The sequence below is a fragment of the Nelusetta ayraudi genome, unplaced genomic scaffold (assembly GCF_046127955.1).
Source record: "Nelusetta ayraudi isolate G7.1 ecotype Tasmania unplaced genomic scaffold, CSIRO-AGI_Nayr_v1 ptg000013l, whole genome shotgun sequence".
Taxonomy (NCBI): domain Eukaryota; kingdom Metazoa; phylum Chordata; class Actinopteri; order Tetraodontiformes; family Monacanthidae; genus Nelusetta; species Nelusetta ayraudi.
This window is the reverse complement of record NW_027466063.1, coordinates 3,140,027-3,163,871: the sequence shown is the minus strand read 5'-3', so window position 1 is coordinate 3,163,871 and position 23,845 is coordinate 3,140,027. Positions and strand designations below refer to the sequence as shown.

Genomic DNA, 23,845 nt, shown 5'->3' with positions numbered 1-23,845 from the left:
AAAGGCGGGTCTTGTGCAAATGTTTAATTTTTTCACACCGGCATGAAACGAGCACGCACTTCCTGGCGTTTCTTTGCCTTCTTGCAAAAGCTGGATTTCAGACAATGTGTCCGTCATAATGGCAACCATGACATCTGATATCATGAGTCTAAACTGTCCAGTCTAAATTGACTGGAAATTTTCAATGACGAAACGGCACAGTTCAGGCCTCACTTTTACTGTCAGCTGCGGGCACTAAAGGAAACAGACCAAGGCATGTTTTCTTAAGCACATGTTCTGCATATTTGTGTGACAAGGCGTCAGACTCAAGCGGAGTGACGGCCCTGGCATCCATTGTCTGGGTTGAGACATTCTTGTAGTGTTGAACATTTACTGTATTGTGTGCTGTGCTCCGTGTTTGCCTTCGCCCAAGCATGTTTGTCAGTGCGGGGAGCAGTGTGTCTGAGCCCTGGCGTAAGATTAAGCCACTGCCTGAACTGACGGGCGAAGGCTTTCTCTTCCATTTCTGGCCCTAGGACATCGGTGAAGCATCTTGCCTTGATTCATTCAAGTACAATTAACAGATAATGTAAGGTGAATCACCAAATGTTGTAATTGCAACTGAATATATTGTATTGCAAAGAGGCTCCCTGGAAATTTTACAAAAACATGAGTCACCTCGGTGAATATAGTGCAGACGGGTTTAGGTGTGTTTCAGAAGTCTGCTCTAAATCCTGCTTCATTATCTTCCTCCTCCTCTTTCTCTTCCTAAAGCTATAGTCATTGCTGCAAAATTTCTATATCTATATACAGTATCTATATACATAAATGTGTGTGTGTGTGTGTGTGTCTGTGTCTGTGTCTGTGTGTATGTGTGTGTGTGTGTGTGTGTATGTATGTGTGCGTATATATGTATGTATATATGTATGTGTATATGTATATATATATATATATATATATGTATATATATATATTTATATATATATATATATATATATACAGTATATATACATATACATATATATATATATATATAGATGTGTGTACATATATAGTTGTAGATACATATAGACATACATATATTATACACACACGCACATATTTGTACTGTATACATATATATATCTATATATAGATAGATATACAGTATATACATAGGTGCGCGTGTGTGTGTGTGTGTGTGTGTGTGTGTGTGTGTCAAAATACAAAACTTCAAGTTTAAAGAACGATGTACTTGAGAACAGGAAGATTATCTCCACCTCACATTGGTTTGGGCCTCTTTTCATCAACACATGTGCCCTGTGAACTACCACAGTGCACTCTGTTTTGCACTCTGTGTAGCGTCCCCGCATGTCACCCGTCGCGTTCCCCTCTCCTCAGACAGTACATCATTAGCTGTCTGTTGAACACCTGGAGGCAGAGCCAGTGAGGTAATTACCGAGGGCACGGCCACGTCTGCACGCAACCACCATTAACTGATTGTACCTCATTTGGAGTGGAGAAAAGGCCGTGTTATTGTAAGGGGAGAAGGCAGGGAAGGAGCGGCGCGGATTGATGATCGGCCCCGGACATGTCAAATATGATACAACAAATGTCTCTGAGTACGGGGCTAATAAAGGCTGGAATTTGCTGTTGCTGTTTCATCAGGCACCGGACCTGGAGCTGTGCCAGGGCCTGGGATGAGGGAGGATTATCCTGTGCTCTTAACCATAAGGGCTCAGGAATTTGTGAGTGGGGGACTCACACAAACCAACAGCACCAGCAATGACTTGTTTGCCACTAAAAGCAGGAAAAGATTCTGAGGCGAGACGAAGGAAAACTTCAGATTTCTGGATGTGGCAGCAACCTAATTAGAAAAGAGCAACTTGAGGGAACATGAAGTCCTTTCCAACCCACATTGATCTGTTAAAAAAAAAAGAATGCAGAATTAACGCGTTTGTGTGCACGTGTTATGTGTCTTTTTCTTTTTTTCTCGGGGGGCGAGGGGGCACGGTCCCATTTTCTGCAGCTGGGTGGGTGGCTGACTCAGGTAAAAAACACATTGGAATAGCTGTTTCTCGCATCCACGCCTCATTTCCCACTTTGAGTCAGTACTGACATATCAGCGCTGCTCCTTGCGCCTGTCGTGAACAGGAATGCCTGCTTGACAGACTGCCAGTCCAGCAGCGCGGAAGTCATTAAAATCCAAAAATCAAGTTGGTATTTTTTTTCTTATTTGTTTTAGACGATGATGGTCGTGCAACATTGGTTTGAGCATTAGCATTCTGCATGAATAAGCTCAAGTCAAGCGGCTCGGATCAGTCAAGATAAGAGTCAGTAATCAAAGTGCATGAAATGTAAATGACAGTGCTTTCAAAGTGTGAAGGTGTAAACTCTTAAAGGGGAAAAAACACACACACACACACACACACACACACACACACACACACACACTTATATATGACTGACATCAACTGCTATTTGAAGTTGTGATTTCAACCATTATTAGACTTTGACAAACTCAGACAAACCACTATGTTTGTGTATAATGCACAGCTTTCAAAGTACTTGACCAAGTGACGCAAATTGTTTTGTCTGTAGGTGGAAACTCTCAAATTCATTTCACAACCAGGCAACAGTTTCTGCGAGTGAGCTCAGTCACGAAAGAGACATGAAGAAGCCGGAAATCACGCATTGTGCACACCTACATTCAAACAGGATGTTGTTTTGTGTTTATTCCACTGTTTCAGGTTACACCCAAATACGTTACAAGAGTGTGCAGCTGCAACCTTTAATACCTCACAGGGGTGTCAAACTCAAATACACAGTGGGGCCAAAATTTAACACTTGCACAAAGTCGCGGGCCAACATTGGTATTAATTGAAAAAGTCTTCCTCCAGATATAACAGTGAACCTTTTTATATGGACCCAAACAAGTTTTGCTTCAACCTGAATATGGAACAAGCAAAGCTTAAAACTATACAATAAAAATGCAATATTGAACACATGCAAAAAAAAAACTCATAAAAATAAATAAAATGTAATATATATATATTTTTTTTGCAGCCTTGTTATTTCTAATTCAACAGTAAACCTTTTCCATGGACTAATAATAAATTTAAAAATAAAGGAAAAACAATAAACCAATTAAGTAATAATAATATTCTTCAATGAACATCCTGTCCTGACTGGCACGCCAAAAAACCAGCAGAGCATTCTGGGATTTGTAGTTCTAGCGGTACATGTGCTGTATGGGCCAGCTCTAGCAGTGATTTTGCATTGCCTCGTGGGCCAAATATAACTACTCTGCAGGCCAAATTTGGCCTGCGGGCCAGAGTTCGACCCCTATGCCCTAAGGGTCTTCTCAGTCCTCTCTGGGCTGACTCTCAAAATCAATTTACTATTTAGCCTTGCCAGTGTGTGCTATTTGGTTTGCAGGGCTCGTATTCACCTGAAGTTAACCATAGTCTAATTAGGCATTGAGATCATAAAGGAGCAGGAAAGGGCCCTGAAATTGTGAGGAGTGTTTTCTAGGAAAAACGAAGAGGAACAAGACTCTGGACTTTAACTCCTACACACGTTTTTTGTATATCTGTTATTAAAATATTCGATGTTGATTATCTAATTAACAGTATCACTTTTAAAGTTTTCAGTCTATGGGGCATGCCAGTGATGTTGCAGCTGTGTATAGAACCAAAAATAAATTTTATTTATAATTTCTTTGTTTACAAAATACAAAAAAACACACACACACATCGTATGATAAATGAATGGTACATGCACATATTTAAAACTTCATGTTAACACTATAAAACTTGTCACTTGTCTCATCTTGTATAAATCTGTTTACATTTTATACATTTTCTTATTTGACTGTTCGGTATTAACAAGCACAGTGTAACAACAGTAAGCTGCATAGCTAGATGATGAGGAAGTCCAGAATCAGATGATGATCTGATCATCAGCAGCAGGTGCACAGTTATCAATACATCAATGAGGCATCAGGCTTTCAAATCAGAAACGGTTCATTTGTTTTTCATGGTATCTTGGCTTTGCGTCCTTGGGCGTGGAGCACCTTGTGGTTTAACTGCTTGAAACTGAAAGGCAGCTTGTCGTGGAGCTGAGTCTGTATTTTTTGGCCACCTTGTGAGGCTTGCTCGGCGTCGACGGGGGCGAGGCCACGCTGAGGTTCCTTATCTTGTTGAAGCTGTTGCGCAGACTGTCCCTCCTGCTGCCTGAGGTGCTGCTGCTCTCCTTGGACGTGAACGTGTCCAGGTGACAAATGCCCGACTTGACGCAGCAGCTGCACAGCAGCTGAGCCATGGCCTTTCTCATGTCGCTGCTGCCCAGAGCGTAGATGATGGGGTTGAGGGCGGAGTTGAGAACGGCCAGCGAGATGAAATAGTCAGCGCTGAACAGCAGCACACAGTCGCGGGAGGTGCAGAAAAAGTCCACCAGCAGCAGCACGAAGAGAGGCCCCCAGCAGAGCATGAAGAAGGCCACTATGGAGACAACTGTCTTGAGCAGAGCCAACGAGCGCTTGCGGGTGCGCTTGGGGCCCATCTGCGTGCTCTTGTGGACGTGGCAGTAGATGGCGCCGTAGAGCACGCCGATGGTAATAAGGATGAGAAAGAAGATGATGAGGGAGAACAGAATGTAGGATTTGGAGTAGAGTGGCAGGAGGGTGGAGCAGGAGTCCAGGCTGCAAACACAGTTCCAGCCCAGCAGAGGCAGGAGGCCGATGACCAGTGCGAAGACCCAGCAGAGGACCACCAAGAAGAACATCCTGTAGTAACTCTTAACAGTCGACTTCTGGGACAGCGGCTTCATCATGGCTGAGTAGCGCTCCATGGCGATGAGCAGCAGGCTGAATATGGATGCGGCCAAGGCCACGAAGAGCATCCCCTCCCGGAAGAGCCACAGGGACGTGCTCAGGCCAAACGAGCGGCTGCCGGACAGGCAGATGTTGACCACATAGGCGGCGCCGGTGAGGAGGTCACTGAGCGTGATGTTGGCAATGCAGACGTAAACCCAGCGGCGACTGTGGCGAATGCGGGAGATGACGGCAAGCAGCACGAGGAGGTTCTCCAGGATTATGAAAATACTGAGGAAGAGGAAGCCAGCCATAGTGGCAGTGATGTGGTTCTGGCCGCTGGAGATGGTCCTGTTCTGCAGACGGCCAGTGTGGTTGTAATGTCGCAGGATCACATGGTTCAGCCCAGTGGATGTGGTCTCGGTGGTGGAGGCGTCTGATTCGTTGATGGGGAAGCTGAGTAAGTGATAGATGTGGGGGCACGAGGCCGGGTACTGCAGAGAGGCCAAGGCATTCATGGTCAAGGCTGGACGGGTCAGTTTCAAGGCTGCTGGTGAGACCAGGCGGAAGCAAGCTTTGGAATAAGTGTGGAACTCCTGTGGCAACACAGGCTAACAACACACTTTAAACCAGCTTGTGCCGGTGCACACAACACACCTGTGGAAGAACAAGAAGGAAAATGTTGCTCATTTCACTCAGAAAATTTGAAAAACAAAAACTTCTCTTTACGACAGTGCCCTCTGCTTCATCATCAGGGTGGCTCAGTACACAGGCATCATTTAAATGCCTCCTCCATGTGCTGCAGCACGCTGTGGTTAACACTTACTAAGGGAGCAGCCGCTGATAGCAGTTAAATCCCCCACCACATGGAAACAGTCGTAATTATGCTTACAAGAATGCTGGAAAAAATGTTTTGAAGCCTAATCTCACATAAATTAGCTGTGAAATGGAAAATAATTCCACCTGAGTCATATTCCAAAATCACTTAATTCAATTTACAACAAGCATCAATGTCAATACAGAAAATTGATTTTAAAAAAAAATGCAGCTCTGCCTGAAATAAAACATTTGCTTAACTGGAATTAGCTGCATTGTTTGTTATTAATGTGCATTGCATGTAATCATCCTATTTACATTTTAAGTGCAGTGCATTGGAGGGTACTTACTCTGGCCGTCGCTGCTGCCGATGCTGAGTGTGTGAGATGAAACTGGGGAAGTAAACCAAATAAGGGGACACACACGTATGCACCACACCCAAACACATGATGCACATGTGCATGCAACAAAAAGTTGCAGTAAAAGTGACTTTCACTGATGCCAACCAATGCAAAATATCTGCCTTTCAGGCATCATTTTTTTCATTTGAATTTAAAAAGAAATTCTTAATAGCCAAAGTAAAAATTCTCACAGCACCCCCTTAAAAAATTGGCCAGCGCAGCAATACTTCAAAGCAAATTCTCAAGCCGCCCCATGATACGGGAAAGGCTATTTCAAAATACATTTACAGCTTAAAGCTAGTTGTAAGTATGTTGTAAAGAGGCATGAGTCAATGTTTTTAGGAATGTGAAGCAACAACAGTCACTGGCACTATTGGGGGCCATGCACCTGGCAAAAGACTGAGTATTGCGCAGAGAGAAAAACAGGAACTCTATCAGATGAAGTGAACCCCACCCTCAAGATGTTTTCACAAGCGTGTGCTGCACAGCACAGCAGCCTTTTAAATATTGTCATGTGGATGGTGCATATGACAACATCATAGCCATGCACCGGCATATCCTGACCACGTGCCATTATCACTTTAATGCAAAATATGTCATAAACTGAGTGGTCCATTTTGAGACATCTTTCAAAGTGAAACCATGGCAACCGACTTGGATAATCGTAGCTACAATAGGCTTATGTACTATCATGATTGTCTTTCAGTGGTTTTACGCAAATGGAGTCACAGTTTTGCGCTCACTCAGGCATAAGAAACTGGGGCACCTGTGTGGGCAGACTCAATGATCAACGAAAGGCAACCAAGTTCACTGACCTACATTTTGTGGGTTATTTAATTACTTTTAGCCCCGCCCTGATATGATGTCTCGTGCTGATTCTTGTCACAACTTCTCCTTTTCAGTTTTGCAATGCTGCTATATTTACACACTCATTTACTGTTATGCACAGAGTATTTTTTTTAAATGTTGATAATGCTAACCGTGCAAGTCTTGAAAACCAAATCCTTAAAAAGGAAGAAATAGTTAAAAAGAAACGGAGGTGTCACGTCTACGCCTTGAAAACGCCTGTTTCTGAAAACAACACTGCACAAGTTAACTGTAAAGGGTGTATTTCTAACCACAGTGTGTGTGTGTGTGTGTGTGTGTGTGTGTGTGTGTGTGTGTGTGCTCGTGTCAGCAAGGCCATGCTCCTTTCATGTTTGCATGTCTATTTAGTTTCCATTTTAAACAGAACTGCGTTTTTTCCAAGTCGATTCCAAGTCCAAATGATGCTTTGTTTTGGTTGATTCTGACAACAGCTGCAGTTGTTGATAATGACATAGCACCAGGCTGCGGAGCTCGTGGCTATTCCAGGAATCTTATGGCAAGAAGGGATAAAAGGATAAGTCACTAGTTTATTGCAGAGAGACAAGAACATTAAAGTTGCCAGTAAACGTTTGTGTCTTTGGTTTGTGGGAGGCAGCCAAATTCCCTGTAGAGAGAACTAATTCCGAGGAATTGAACCTATAACCACTGTGTTGCAAGGCAACTGTTGCATAATCTTGATAGAACTCGATAGAACCTGCAGGTGTATGTGCTTGAATATGCACAATGATGAGACCTGTCTAAAATTGCATAAATAATGCCTGATGTGAAAGAAAATTATGGTATTTCACAAAAAACTTTAATGTTATTTTTTTCTTGAGTTTATGTTTAGTTTATCTATAGCTTTAGTTGTTTTTTATATACCAGAAGGCATCCAGATGTTTTTCTTTAAAGCCCTCATATCACTTTTCTTTTTTAACAATCAATTTAAACTGTAATTTATCCCTTTAAAAAAAGTTGACCTTACCATACCATTACCATAACCATGCAGTTAGTAACTACTACTACTCATTCACAAGGGTGAGTCAACATAGGATTATGGGGGAGTTTTTATGTCAGATCACATAGTTTTCAAGTATATGAATCAAAATCAAGTGTCAACATCTGACAAGTCCCACTTATCAGATTCACAGCATTTCCTTATTATTATTATTATTATTATTATTATTATTATTGTTATTATTATTATTATTATTATTATTCAGACTGTTAACACTTACAATGAATACAACATCTATTGAAGGTTTTGATAATGATAATTAATTTTGGCAATTCAAGACCCACCAGAAACAAATCTAAAGCGGAGAAGTTGGTGACAATACGGAGGCCGGTTGGTGCCATTTTTCAAACTTTATTTGACAATCAAAAGTTTGAACTTCAGTGCCTTCATACACGTCGGTCGCATGCAGAATGGTTAGCAGTCAGCATCTGGTGGCCTTTTGGTGGTATTACATTATGTATATGTCACAGGAAATGATGTGAGTGGACACTTTGCGTGCATGATTATTGCTCAGGAAATTCTTTGTATCTGTCAGGTTGCGGTAATTCATATGAAAATGACATGGGATCAGTAGACCACACGTAGAGTGTTTGCAGTTCCACTATCTTATATCCGCTACCAAAAAAAAAGAATCAGAGAAATCCCAAAATTGATGTACGACCCGAAAGAACATGCACGTGTAAAACAATTACAGGTGTATTTTCAGGTCACAAATACAGCAAGATGGCGGTCATCGCTGTGTCCCTTTAACTGGCAGCGAACCTGTTGTAAATTAAATGTTTTTCTAAAAAATAAAATGGTAATAAAAAAAAATACTGGTAGCATGGCCATCATGACATTGTGATATTTTACGCTTTAAATATACACCCCGGGAAAACTGAATTGAACTGTTGTCGTTTCAGACGAGAAATTCGGCGCTCATCCCGACGTCACAACCGGTGGGTTTGCCTCGCTGCAGTCGCTCCCTCAATCCAGTAGAGGGTACTGTTCTTTAATGAATGCAATTGAGCAACAGGGTGCCTTTCTTCTTTCGAATCGGGCCATTGCCTTTTCCCTCAACTTTTTTTTCTGCGGCTCAGACTGCTTCAGTTTAGGCTGCGAGGAAGGAAGTAGCAAGAGGCTAGCTGGTTAGCTGCTCTCTAAACCTTAGTCTGTCAAGAAAGGAGTGGACATTTGAGCCGGTTTTGTGACAAAGCCCGGTTTTGTTTCTTCAATTTACACGTGTAGCATTGTCTCGGTAGGTTTTTTTTTCGTTGGTTCGTTCCATTTTCTTTCCAACTCGCCGGTGTCAGACCCACAAAGTGACTTCACCGGAGGGGGAAGCTTTGTCTTGTCTGTGATTACGCCGCTGTTAGCCTGGTCGGCACCGGTCAATTTTTTGGGTCCTGCAAAGGAAGAGTAATTTACAATCGGATAGCAACTACCTGGTTATAACCGTTCAACGCCATTTGGTTGAACCACAAGGAATGCCTCCGAGGATAACGCCGAGACGATGAGAAAAGCAACCGGGAAAGGTACGTGTAATACTGTTTTTGTCTGCTGTATGCCTGATTTTTTTTTTTTTTTTTTTTTTTTTTTTTTTTAAGTTGCGAGGCGTAATCTTGCAAAAAAAAAAAAAGAACAAAAAAAAATCATACTACTTTAAATGAACGTATCTACGAAATTGTCACCAGGCATTTGTGTTATTACGTGTTTTGCTCGTGTGACTAAGACTGGCAGTCACCGCATTCAATAGGGAGTTGAGTTATAGGAAGTTAACACAAAGTACCCGAGTTTTCACCATACAGTGTTGAGCATAAACCCCAAAAGTGACGATTACTATTAAAAGTATTCTACCAAAGTATTTTCAAAACAGCAATTTCTGTCTTTGCTAACTTGAACGGTAAAAGCGTGTCGCCGTGACTCTTTTGAATGGACTGAGAATGTAGGCTGACTTGTTGCAGTGAAATGTCCCCTGCCCTACATCACAATGTGACTAACCTTCACGTCATATGCTCGTGAGTTGGAGTCAACAAGTCTCACTTAGTTTTTCAGGGGGTGGAAATGATCAGAGTTGATCTATTGATTATTTGTTAGTGTTTTCCAGAATTGCAAGCCTCACTTGTCCACCAGAATTGTGCGGAAGAGTGAGGAAACTACAACTTATCCAAATTGCCACTGTGTCAAAACTGTTATTATGTGTTCTCCCATGGAGCGCAATTTAAAGCTGAGTGCCGCCTTCTTTGCCACTGATGGGTGAAGTCATACTAACAATGAGGGGACAGATTCATTGAGTGAGGCGACTTGATCAGGTTTTCTTATCAACATGGGAGGAAGAATCAATCAAATTGTATTATACAGCTATTGTGTGAATGCATTAAGAGAGACATTTAAAAAATAATCTTGAGCAATGTCATCATCTGCTGTATGAACGCCCTGTTGCTGCATGACTAATGTCTGGGTAGTGGAAAAGAATCATTGTACATGGAAACGCTAACGTGATGCTCTGAAATACCTCTCTCTGCCTCTGGTTCTGATTCTCCATTTCTCTGGCCTACTCCAAAGTGCATTTGTCCTCATCCAGTGACCCAGTTGGCAAGTTTCTTTCTCCATGCTGAAATTTACACTTTGGAAAAGTCACACTGGCAGCCACATGGCCTAACAAGCAGCATATTGTGACTGGGGATTTTTTTTTTGTGAACAGCCTGAAGCAAACCGTGAGACCGAATGGAAAAATTGTGAATCATCTGCTAGAGGGTTTATGGATCAACAGTGAGGGTGGGTGGTGTGGGTGGCATTTATGATTTAATTTTCTGTCTCGTTTAAACCAACGCTTTCATACAATACAATATTGTCGAGTATAACAGACTGGCATTGACTTACTTGTCCATGTGATGTTTTTCTTAATAGTTTTGTGACTCTCTGACTTTTCAATTAAACCTGAACAGGCAACAGGAAAAATGATTGTGTCAGCGTATGTCAGATATGTTGTCCCTCTTTGCACAGAGATGTGGGTGAATGTGTGCGCCGCACCTGTAAAAGTCCAGTGCCAAGTTCCCTTTTCGTCTGCACTGTGGACCAAACATTAGCATATTCAATTTAATCTGGGTCCCATCTGTTATATTCTGATCTAATTAACATCTCAGCTTCTTTGAGAAACATTGAGTTGTGCCACTTCTCATTGTTTCAGTTAACCAACTGTTTAAACTTTCAAGGCTTGTTGTTTTTTGTTTTGAGATTTTAACACCTGACTGACATTCATAATGTACTGAAGATCCTGCAATCTTCTGTAAAATGTGTCTTTGTTTGGTTTCACCTCCTCAGGATGTCCCAATATCTGCAAATAATTGAAAACAGATGTACCACAAAATTATGTTAGGGTCTAATTTTCTCCAATTCCTTCTAAAAGACCATGCTCCATTCCATTCTTAGCAAACCAAAAAAAAAAGAGGACCATATGGCCCCCTGCTAATGGCTGGTACTCTGACAACCCTGCTGCGGAGCTCACAGTTGTTGACAACTAAAAGGGGTGGGGGAGGGAAGACCAATTACATCTGCAGCTCAACTTTGCTGTGTAATTGGTCCACATGTCCTGGTGGATGCAGTTGTGTGAAACAGCGGATGAGGAGATAATTGCTTCACTCATAACCGCGCAGCTGAGTCTTTGTGGAAAGATTTCAGGGTTTCCTTGCATCTCATATTTTAATTTCCTCGCAGACACTCACAATAAATCAATTTTGGCAGGGCTTTGTGTGTTTTAATAATCCACAGAGCTGAGTGTTATCTATACGACATGCCCTCTTTCATGTAGCGTGTTTTGATCAATTCAGTCCCCTTGCTGTTAAATCACGGGTGGAGGGATAGTTTGTTTTTCAGCTGCTGTTTTGAACATGATTAGTTTGAGTAATATATCTTTATCTTGTTGTATGAAGCACAGTTGCATTGAGGTTCTGGTTTTTAGTCCGCCTAAATGCTCTGCACAAACCATTAGGGAAACTTGGTCGGCTAACTTCCCCCTGTTGATGTTGTTTTCAATTCGGTGCAGCGCTTCTTATTTTAATATTTTTGCTTTGTTTGTTTTCATTTTGTTTGTCAAGTCCAAGTCAAAGTTAATGTATCAATGTCATTTCAAGTGTGGTCAACTTACTGCGTTCCACTTTTTGGGTTTTGCTTAATTTTTTGAAAGGTATCCTGTCGGTCCTTGATGGAAAGGGGATATACAAGATGTCTGAACCATGCTGTGCTCCGGTTGCAGCGTTATTTATTGGTGTCATGCATGTCTGTGCAGTTGTTATTGCGTTGCAGTCATCTGTAGAAAAACTTCTACTGGTGCAGCAAACACAGGTACCTTGTAATAGAAGCAAAACACTTATTGCTGATTTAGCAGTGGTATGTTCTCTATCTAGATAGGCTTTAAACTTCGGGATGAACAGACAAATTACTAACGACAGAACAGTATTCCCAGAAATGTTTTACGTAGTTGTAAACTAAAGGAGAAAGCAAAAAAGATGGATCCACTCTAAACTTTAAACTTAAACTTAAACGCATTAGGCCTAGTATTCTGAAGAAGTAGCTGACAAGTGTTTGGCAAGGAGCTCCTACATGCAGGGGCATGTGTTTCCATTAAGTGCGTGCTCATCAGGAAGGCTTGTCTGCATCACTTTGTTTTCTCATCTGCTGTTCATCATAGATACAATAAGTTGTTCTTGATGCCACTCAGCCTTTGGCGAACCTGTAAGCTTATTATTTTGGGTACAAGTATTATCATTTCAGAAAGCAGGTTTTAAGATCCATTTCCTCCTCGTGGCCATTCAAAAAGCACAGTCTACAATTTTTCCAAATCATTACAGCCCACTGAATTCTATCACTTTGACCTCATTAAATTTGTATACGCACACTGAGTATGAAGACCTCCATCTGTTTGAGGTCAAAAAGTAGAAATTGGATACAAGTGTATATACTCTTTTGTAAACACAGTGTGTCACTTTCCTAAAGCTGTTATACAAGAGGATTGCCTGCAGATAGAATTCTTTGGCGATAAAGAAAATAGAAAAAAGGAAAACTGCCTATGCACCCTGCAGAAAACCAATAACCAAGTTTTCGCAGTGTAGTTTCGCAATGACCTGTATTTTTTTAGACCCTGAACCAGATGGCGAGTGAAATACAAACAAGGTTTGTGAATGTGCACTGGCATGGTGGAGCAGAGGGGGAGTCTGGTAAGCTCTCAAAGTAATCAGTTCCATAAACTCCTTGGTAGCTTGGCTCTTTCAGTGCGGAGAGCTAAATTTAAGGAATTCATAAGTAGCCCGAGTGGTAATGATAGGGTGCAAGTGAAGAAAAGGCAGCCTGACTGTTTAGGGTTGGCTCGCTCGCAGTAAATCTGTTTGTTGCGCCTCAGTCTTCACTCTGCCGTTATTGCAGAACTTGACCCCATCTAATCAAGATGATGGGTATCAAAGCTTGACTGTGGCAATCTGGATTTTTTGTTTTGTTTTTTTGCCAGACCTGCTTGTTTAGATTCTGGTTGCTGTCCAAGCAAGCAAAAATATTCTGCTCAGTATTTTCAACAGTCCACATATGTTTGACAATTGAAAAGTGGATTTTACTTTACGTTTTGGATTTAGACATTTAGACATCTTCATTTTGATTTATGGGTATCGATCTCTTTAACTTGTAGTTCGATTTCTCTATGTTCTGTTTTTACAAATTTTCGAGCTGATGAACTGATTTCCCTCCTGTCGATTCTGCTGCTGAGGTCAACGTTAGACTTGTGTCTCTTGTGATAAATGGGCTTGAGATCCCACAGTGACTTCTGTGGTTGGGAAGTCTCACTGCGAGTCTGTAACTTGTCATCCACAACTCTGCAACAGCCACACAAGATTTCCAAACAAATATTTCCTTTGCTGCTAAAAGCAACAAGACATAGCAACGCTGTCCACAGTAGATGCTGGTATTTCATGGACCTATTTAAAGCTCAAGCGCTTCGTGCGTCCTGAATCTTTTGCAAATTTAGATTACTGTGTATGGAGAATCCTAATTATAGACTCCAGTTTCAATTTAAATTTTCAGCTATGAAGTAGGTGTTTTCCTTAGCTACTGTGGTCACACTGTAAAATGATATTTGCCTGTGTTGGTGTGAGTGAGAAATGACTGACTGGTTGACGGCGGTGGTGACTGCCCTCGCCTCCACCTCCGTCCTTTCTGTGGTTCCTGATCCTGTCCCTGGGCTCTGGATTAAAGGCAGAGGTAGGGCACACCCTGCGGCTCTCTCTGCTGTTTACTTTGAATTTGAGTCCAGCTAATGAGGCTCACTGTCACAGCAGGACCCGACAAAGGCAAGGCAGATGCTGCGCCGTGTATATTACATATTCGGTGTCCATCATAATGATGTCTTGGCCCCTGTTGCTGTCTGTTTTTAGGCTAAATTGGTCCTAATCATTGTGTTTTTGCCGTGCAAAGATCAAAACAGACTCAAAGCAGCACCACTAGCTTCATTTATCTCAAACGGCATTAAAAAAGTAGTAAGAACACAGTTTTCTCTGCGTAGATGATGAGGTAGACATGCGTTGCTGGAACATGCAAAGGCTAAAGGGAAAATATTCACACTCATGTTTATACTTAAGACGGTCAAAAATTGCACTGCTGATTGATTCTGTATATTTGTACGGCCTGCATTGGAAGAAAGCAGCAGACATGGGTGACACAGATGGGGAGAATGAGATGAATGGAAAGAAGGAGAGGAGCTGAAGGTAGAAGCAGAAGTTGGCGGGGGACCACTAAACCTTGGCCATGTGCTCTGCGTTGGCAGGATTGTCCCTCCCTCCCTCCCTCGCTATGTTTGTTTTTGCTCTATTTTTCGCTGTGTAGTCTGACTCTGGCCACTGGTGAATGACTCCATATGTAAGTGACTTTTAACCTGACTGTGATTTTCCATGATGTCTGCACCAGGCATGTGCCTCTGTGCTATTCTGCCCTGTTAACAACCTCCAAGAAAAAAAAAATCTTGTTAACAATTTTTAACAGTTTTAAAATGTTATTATTTTAATTTGACCTTGAACTACATTGCATACAGAGATGCACACAGACCTGAGGGATTCAAGTCCTTCCCTAACTGGGGGGAGCAGTCATACCAATGAAAAAGTATGACATGAAAATAAAGTTGATTTTGAAATGTTTTTTCTTCTTAAACCAAAACGTAATACTTTAAAACAAGACACCAGCCAAAGATTACCGGTACTGTCGCCTAGGAAGAAGATGATGCTCACATTCGTAGAAACAAGGGAGACAGTGACAATTTATTTCAGTGTCTTTCTTAGAACAATAACTTTGCTTGTCTTTTTTTGTAAAGAATGTGGACAATAAATGTCAAGGGCTTCACTGGGGGCCTTGATGATTAAACATTATGTTTCTTCTGAAGAATCTTATCATCGACCTGAGTTGCACATTCTTCTCAGAAACCACAAGAAAGCGGTTTTCATTAGTTTGAGCTGTCGCACTAGTCCTATTTATTGCGTCCCTCCTCTTCATCCCAAGCAAAAAAATTTTTTGCCCTCTTGTAGCTTTTTGTCCTGTTTTTGAATTGAAGCCAAGAGGTCAAAGTGGGAATAGCATGTGACAGCAGCAACATCACCCACATTCAGGTGTGGTGCCTCCCCACCCCCCCAGAGAAATGCAGTAGGGACTGTTGTAAGCCAACAACCACACTCACTCTGTGCGGTGCCACTTCAAGGAGCTGAGGCCTAAAATTGTGTGACTTTAGGTTAAAAAAAAAAAACAACCCCAAAACCCCGCGACAAACACCTTTCAGAGTCGGGTGCTGCACCTTCTGAAGGTGTGAATGTCTGAACCTTTAAAAAAAAAAAAAAGTTTCAGAATAAAAATGTTGCTAGTAAAAAAACGTGTATGTGCGTGTGCGCCGTGTGAGAACTGCAGAAGGGGATTCTGAAAGGAGTGTGAACTCTGTGCCTCCAGTGCAGCGACTGCGCCGCTCTCACAATGGAGTCATGTGTTGGGGAAGTGTTTATAGAGCGGGGTAGCCCACATGAGTGAGTGTGTACAATAATCCCTTCTGTCTGCCGCCTTCCCTCCGCTTCCTTTGCTGCTCTTCCTGGTTTTCGGCCCGCAGCTGTCCCACATCTCAGGATGCTCTGTGTTTTCGTACTCGCTGTTGTTCGTCCCGCCGAGCAGGACGTGTTTCCGTGAGCGCCGGCCGTATCGAGCACTTACTATTCCCCCCCTCCGTCCCCTCATCAGAGCCGCCTCAGTCCAGCAACCTGGGGACCTGTAAAGATGTGTGTATATTGCTATTTTTGATGTCGGGCTCAGCAGGAGTTCTCTCTCTCTCTCTCTCTCGCTGACTGATTTCTCGTTCGGCGGATGGCGTTATGACATGAACATCTGCCCAACAGTCTCAAAACAGGAACCACTAATTATCCCCAAGAAAATTTAGCCATTCCACCATTGCCGGGATACAGTGTTTGTTGTTGCTGTTATGATATTTAGGTTTCACCTCATCTTTATTTTTATCCTTGGTCACCAATGGTGATGGAGGCAGTTGATTGTTTGGAAAATTTTAGGTCATTATTAAGGTTCATTTGGTATGTCCAAGTCAAGTTTACTTGCTTGTAGAAGTCCAAGTGTATGATCCAATCTTCTAAATATCTGTTTTCTTATTTTAGAAAAAATAAATCTGTAGGATGTTATTGAAATTATTAGTCATGTTGCCGAGCCTACCCAGGCTGGACAATTAGCTGGGAAAACCGAAGCAGACGCTCGGATTCAGCAAAGCGTTCTGGGTTGCATTAGGTCGGGTTTAATGTGGCCTCACTCATCCGGTGTATTTCATGTGGACGCTCAAGAGTTTAGGGTTTTGGCTCATCGGGCTGATTGAAAACATACATTTCTCTGTTTTTGCAGCTCTGCACGATCTTATCCTTGCGCACGAAAGAATCTGCGCAATGCGAGCATCCGAGGCTAGGATGTTTGAATGTGGATTGTGGATTTTTACAGCATTTTTGTTTTGTTTTGTTTGTTTTTTCAAGGAATTCTGCACATTCTAAATGGTTTGGAAAAAAACTTTCACATATATTTTTCACTCTGTTGCCATTGGCTTCTAGTGAGCTTTCGCCCTCAGATCTTGTTGACTGGTGAGGAATTGACACAGGGAGCATTATGTGTAAATTGCAAACATGAGGACGCAACGTTTAATAGCAGGCAGAGCAGAGTAACCCTCCAGACAAAAAGCTCTTCCCTGCTCTGGAGGGGACTGGCATCTGGACCGAGTTAAAGCAGCAGCGGCGGTGCCAAATGTAAAGCAGGGGGTGGCGGAGGAGGGGCTGGGGGGGAACAGTGGGGGGTCGAAGGTAGAGCATTAGTGGGGAGATTGTGTGTAAAGCAGAGAGGTCTGACAGGAGAGATGGAGGGTAGAGAGGAACAGCGAAGGACAGGGATGGAGGTAAGGGGAGACCATGTGAGGCTAGTCCAAGGGTGGGCAAACTTTTTGACTGGCGGCCCGCATTGGGTTCTAAAATTCGATAGAGGGGCTGGAGCAGCAGCAGATGGATGGATGGAGTTTGGGTGACCCACTTCATAGGAGAAAAAAACAATACCATGGGATATGTAGAAAACGTGCTTTAATCAGTCAATTGAAAATGAATAAATGCCTTATAATAAAATATGTCTTTGAAGCCTCACAATATTTAAATTACTATTAAAATTTTTTTATGAAATACAGCTATTTACTTCCTTGGCCCCCGAGCAGTAGTTTGCCCACCCCTGTGCTAGGCAGAGGCATCTGGAGCGGCCGACCTGCTGTGAAATGTATATCAAGCGAGAGTTAATAAACTAACTTTTCAGAGTTGTGCGACAGACGGGGCGGCCTTGCACGTGGTTGTTGTTTAATGTAGGTTAGCTGGTCTAGTTAGTGTGTTGGGCAGCCAATGGTGGGAACGCGGGGTCACACCTGCCTCGGAGGGATGTGAAATGAGCGGCGGCCCGTCGATACGTGACTCAGACACACAATATTGGCAGTGGCAGATCAATGGGGCGCACTCAGGCGGCCACTCGCTAATTGATTAGCTACGTCCGTCAGAGTTGGAGGTTATTTATTGTGACGGACAGCTGGCCAGCAAGTTCCCGGGGATGTTTTTTTTTTCTTTTTTCTTAAGCGCAAGCTGTCTGATGCTGTTATTTATTGCTTTTGCTGGAAAATTTCAAGAGTTTTGACTCGGGACGTACCGCGTTGGGTGTCTCCACACGTTGGCTTGCAGTCCGCCTGTCAGGAAAATGGAGATTTTGACCATGAGCTTGGGCTCTGTCCTCGCTCAATGGGCTAATATCAACAAGTCAAAGGCTGGATCCCCGCGGCTCGTCGCTCCTTTATCCTCTTCGTTAGATGGAGGCAGCAGATGCTCCTCAGCTCTGGTTTTATTGTTCATGGTCGGCCTGCCTGGGAGCTGACTTAAATGCAGGGTGGTGGGGGTGGAGGTGGTGGAGGAGGAGATGAGCTTTTAGTGCTTTTTTTCCCTCTTCCTTTTCCTTCAGACGCTTCTCTTTGCTCTGTGTGTGTGTGTGTGTGTGTGTGTGTGTGTGTGTGTGTGTGTGTGTGTGTGTGTGTGTGTGTGTGTGTGTGTGTCGCTGAGCCCAGTTGGTGTCTGCAGGATGAGTTAAATCCTTAATTGAGGTTTTGGTTCTCTTTTTTTAAACAAAAGCCCGAATCCTTGAATAGGCCACATGTCTCCAGTGGGAGGCCTCTGATCCATTCAGGGCCATTTTGGTGCATCTGCGCTCACTATGAAAGCCTCAGCGTTGATGCCGATATACTAGCACACACACACACACACACACACACACACACACACACACACACACACACGCACAGTGGCAAAAAAGAGCAAGGTTTATCTCTTCCTCCGGGGTCTGTGTATTGATCCCTCCAGTGAGCGCACAATCAGAGGCTCAAACACAAATGCAAACACACTCAAACAGACGTGCACGCGTGCGCGCGCACACACACACACACACACACACACACACACAAGAACCCCCACCAATCTCCTCTTCCCTGGTTTCTCCTCACTTCCATTCTGCCCCAGAGGACAATGCAGCCCACTTGGCAAAGTGCCAGCCACTCTCATCTCCATTAGGTCACATGGAGAGAGTTGTAGCAGTGATGGATACCTCTGTGGCCGCGGCTCCACTTTCCCCTCGGGAGGGCAAAAAAAAAGCTTGGGGTCTGGAACAGCAGCAGCAGACAGGCGCTCCATAGGTGGACATGGGGAATTGGCGGCATTTTGAATTTTTTAGAATAAAAGCGATTCAACTCCGCATGAGCGCAGATGTTTTAAGGATATAGCCTCACCTCTGCAAATCTGTCCACACATCCATGATTGTAAGCACATATGACTTTGGAATGGCTGCTTTTTGAATTCACCGCTGAGCTCCGTGAGACTCTAGTTGAGATGTCAACATTGATACGGTTTGATGTAATGAAACAAAAAAACTAAATGCAACGGTATGCCAAAATGTTTATTTTTATTGAAGCTATGTGCGAAATAAAACAATTCCTGCAGTGTTGCCCGTTAAGCTTCCCTGGTGAGTCATTTGCCTTACGATTCAGTCAGACCAGACCGTTGTTTGCAAAAGTGTGACTTGAGTACGCTGAATCACCTCTGGTCGCTGCGTAATCACTTCACGCTAAGACTACACCGATTTTGCTTGCACGTCGTGAGTCACATCTTGACACGTCTCCTCATCACGAAGACGCCCAAGACGTTCACCAGCAGTCTTCTGTTTCATACCTGACTAAGGATGTTACCAATGAATCAATCGATTAATTGTTGATTAATAATTTAATCGATTAAAATTAAATTAGTTACAATTAATTGAACATTTTTTTTACGTTGGGGTTGTTTTGGGGGTTTTTTGTTAAATGGCGCGATGTAAAACTGTATACCTAGAACAAGTTACTTTTAAAAAACTTTTTAAAAAAAGAAAAAAGTTGAAATGTGACCAATTAGAAGTCAAATATCAGGCAAATATGATCATGTTATGGCTAGTAGTGCCCATAATGGGAGCTGCTGGTTGTAGCGCCAACTCATGATTTATCAGTCGACCTCCATCAACATGGCTTGGAGTCACCATATCTTCACTCAACACTCACATTGCTGACTACATCCAGCTGTGACTGTCTTTCCTTTGGCTTCACCCCCTTTGTGTTTTTATCAGAGGACTAAGCAGAGAGGGAGACTGGAGAAGTGATTAAAAAAAAGCATGAACACAGAGAAATCCGGAGCATTTCCAGCCAGACTTCATCATCCCTCCATGTGTCTGCGGGTCACTCACTTCCTGTTTGGTCATCCAGTCAGCTGCTGCTGTCGCACTGCCGCCTGCTCGTTTGTCTTCTCCAGCGTGTCAAAATCTACTCGCAATGAAAATGCAGCGTCTGTCGCACAGATCCAAGTTTCACTCCAAGCTTCTGCACTTCAGTCGAGTGAGGTCATAGACGTTACCAATACAGGCCATATAAAGGCAAAATATGTCTTTTCTCTCTCTCTCCACTAATTGGCACTAAAGAGTTCATATGGCTCCTCCTCCTTCCTGCTCCTTCCCCCTCCTCTTCTCCCTCCTCCAGGGTGGGTGGAGCTTGTCTCTGAAGGTGGTTGAAATAGGAGTTGGGAGGCAGAGAGCAGACCTGGTTGCCTTATTTCACTCCTGCCAAGGAACTGCTGCTCCTGCTGCCAACTCCAATAGACAGACAGACAGACAGACAGACAGAGAGGCCTTCTTAACTTTCCATATTGTCGTTGGGTCTTTACTGTTGTTGATCCTCAGGAGCGTGCGTGCATCAGTCTTGTGTGCGGTCAATCATGACGCACAACCATTGATCACTGCTTATTGGAAAAGTCAGTGACAGACTGCAAAATCATGGCTGTAAACTGTGCTTTTTATGTGCTTTTTTTTCTCATTGGCTGCTAAATTTGACCCATTTATGTTTTATTGATGAGTCAGTTGAATAATATTTCCATGTGAAACCCAGTCTCAGTCAGTTGTTTTTAGCGTTTGTGCCAGTTTTTCTCAACCAGATTCTTAGGAGCTGGCTGAGAAGGGACCAGTGACTAGTGCAGGCATGGGTAAACTACAGCCCAGGGGCCATATGCGGCCCATTAAGCTTTTTAATCCGGTCCGCCAAACTTCTCAATAGTAAGTAAGTAATAAAATAGCTCTATTTCATTCATTTTTTCAGTGTTTCAGTCATTTCAGTTAAGAGCTAAATACAGTGGGGCTTCAAAGACATATTTTGTTGTAATGCTTTTGATCATTTTCAATTGACATTCAAGCACATGTTTTCTACACATCCCATGATATATTTTTCTCTCCTTTGAGGTGAGTCACCAAAACACTCCACCCATCTGCTCCTGCTGCCGCCCCCTCTGTTGAATTTTAGAACCCATTGTGAGTGACCCACCAGTCAAAAAGTTTGCCCACCCCTGGACTAGTAGTTTAAGAGACTTGTAAGTCACTGACGGCTCCTCCGGTCTGCAGTAATCAGCTAAAGAGCCAGATTCCCGCCATTAGAAGAAGACCCGCCGTGCTCTGGGCTCTTCCCATAAAAACTTAAAGAGTAAGCAGCTAAAGTGCCAGGCTAAGCTTACGCAAAGCAGACGACCCCGAGTCTTATCTGTGGAATGCAGGGCATCCACACGGAGGATCTCCTCCGCAGGGAGGAAGCAGCATTATCTCAAAGCCTCTGTCTCTTTTGATTGTCCCCGGGGATGTCTCTTCACCGTCCTGCTTCTGGATTTATGTTTTCCGTTGCTCCGCCCCTGCTTTATCCTGCGCTGCCGCCCCTGCGCCACACAAAAACAAGATGCAATAACTTTGCATCCTTAATGGCAGAACTACAGTCGTGCGTGTTTGTCCTGGGAGAGTGTGTTCACATGTTGAAGCGACAGATTTAAACCAGACTGGGCCCGTGATGGGGGATAATGCTGAGGCTGTCCTCTGTGGTCTCCGCTCTTTTTTTTGCATGCCTTGGCATTTTATAGGCGCGCTTGTTTTTAGGACTGTGGTCAGTTATATTGGCAAATGCACAAGCTCATGAGTCTCAAGTTGCTCTATTTCCCCCTCTTAAATTTCTGCTGTGACCTAAATATTTCCAGCGGCGGCTTTGTTTATTGTCAGATGTGGATTTCACCCAATTCCGAGTGTAAAAATAAGATAGTCGCTGTGGAGCAATTCACAAATATGTGCAAAGCTTAAACTAAATTAGATTTGGTATCATAAAGGTCAGTTGTATGTTTTATCCAGTGTGGTTTAATGTTAATAGTAAACTTGTGGCAATCTCGTGTGCTGGTCTGTAAGGTTTTGAATGTGTTAGCGTTGAAGCAGAGAGCATGAAACCTGCCTGACGGGATTATTTTTTATTGTTAGATATTCCTGTTGTTAAAAAGACAGGCAGATGCTGTAGATCACCCTCCTCCTGTTACACAATAGGCCAAAAATAGACAAGTCAGACTAGTATCTCATATTGACATGGCGTTTGTTATTGATGCAAGGACCTGCCACATGCACATGTATGAAACGGAAGAAATCAGTGGAGATGCATTGTGGAAGATCCCACATAAAATGTGTAAAAGCCACATGTACTTCCCCTCCGCCTACCTTCTGAGGTCTCGCGCCTTTCATTTTTCAGCTTCAGAAAACAGAAACTTTCTGTCTGGATGACAAATAAATACGAGCTGACCTGAGATCGGGTTACCAAAGCAGCGCGCCCTGCTGCCACCCATGCAGTGATTCAAACCAGGTTCCCGTCTCCCCCAAAGAAGGAGTGGAGGGTTCAGCAAGCCTGCAGCGCTGACGCGGTGCCACGCTACACCATCCATCATCAGACTAAACTTTACCCAGATGCTGTCTGTTTGATTTACGCAGTCCGCCGTACATCACTGCTCTGCATTAGTTTGTCTTCCAGTTGGCCTTCACCTCAGCGGCTGCGTTGTCTTGGCTCGGCTCCAGCCGAAGAATTCCTCCGCGCCGCTCGACACGCCGGCCTGTTTCTCTCTGTAGCGGCATGGATGGAGGGAAGCTGTCATCATGTCAGCCTTGACAAAGTAACCGCAGAAACTGTCAGCAATTCGAATGTAGAGTGAAATACACCTCCTGTCTGATGATGAACAATGACTTGAGCGCTAATTACAAAGCGGTTCTGGCACTACGTGGTTGGTCTTGTGACTGTGATGTGGGAAGCGACACCTCGCACACATCGACGTGGCCGAGTGCTCTGTCTCCTGTTGGCAAGAGCTGTAGATCTGTATTCTGATTTGTAGGTTGGGTTTGTGTGTGTGGTCAGTCGAGGTTCAGTATGACGATGCCTGAAGTGAAATGTTGCGCAATTTTCCAAAGAAGTGCATTAAAATGTTTTGGTTTTTTTGTTTTTTTTCCCTGAACTTTAGCTCCAGTGTATTTCACAGAATATGGAACTGAGTAAAAAAAAAAAAAATGACTGTGGCACAAATTGATCACTTTGGCTATCGACTAATTGTCGAATAAAACAAAAAAACTTCACTAAAGGATATCCTCATGGTACATTATATGTAATTGTTCTCTCTTACTTGAAAGAAACAAAGGGTCCTCTCTGAGACTTCAGTGATGCTTGTGGTTCAGATTCCACAGCACCATCATGTGATAAGTCCAACTTCTTTTACAGCTCCAGTTTATTGTGGGTTTGTACTAAGAGGAAAAAAAAAGACCCTGACACACATTCACGTTAGCCTCACTCACTTCATCCAGGAAATCAGTGATATCCGTGGGTCACACGGAACAATCCGCCACTTTGTGTTTGGCTAATCGTCTTTGCAGCGCTCTGTGATGTTGTAAGACCTCTGGTGTCGAGAGACCCGAGCGGCCGGAGCAAAATGTAGTGATTCGCGGGTGGAGAGATTAGTTTGCTGTACAATAAAAGGCCCTCGCCGCTGCCACTGAGCTCTTTGTTGCGTGTCGTTGCCAAGGCTTGTCTGT

The 23,845-nt window shown here is 43.3% G+C and overlaps 2 protein-coding genes across 8 annotated transcripts in view; one reads left to right on the top strand and one right to left on the bottom strand.

The window, feature by feature from the left end:
- Positions 1 to 2,663: 2,663 nt before the first annotated feature.
- s1pr4 (sphingosine-1-phosphate receptor 4) lies at positions 2,664 to 6,146 on the bottom strand. Its single transcript, XM_076022847.1, has 2 exons — positions 5,938 to 6,146; positions 2,664 to 5,428 (listed from the first exon to the last, which is right to left on the bottom strand). Exon 2 carries the CDS (start codon positions 5,287 to 5,289, stop codon positions 4,042 to 4,044), a length of 1,248 nt encoding a protein of 415 aa, XP_075878962.1. The 5' UTR covers positions 5,290 to 5,428; positions 5,938 to 6,146; the 3' UTR covers positions 2,664 to 4,041.
- A 2,752-nt stretch (positions 6,147 to 8,898) lies between these two features.
- LOC142885983 (myosin IXB) overlaps positions 8,899 to 23,845 on the top strand; it is a 46,824-nt gene continuing 31,877 nt past the window's right edge. For 4 of the 7 annotated variants that reach the window (XM_076022842.1, XM_076022843.1, XM_076022841.1 and 1 more), the window contains exon 1: positions 8,902 to 9,366. The gene's annotated coding sequence lies outside the window, so the exon portion shown is untranslated. Of the gene's footprint in view, positions 9,367 to 23,845 lie in introns of all 7 variants that reach the window. The other 3 variants (XM_076022844.1, XM_076022846.1, XM_076022845.1) reach the window with 2 other exon arrangements.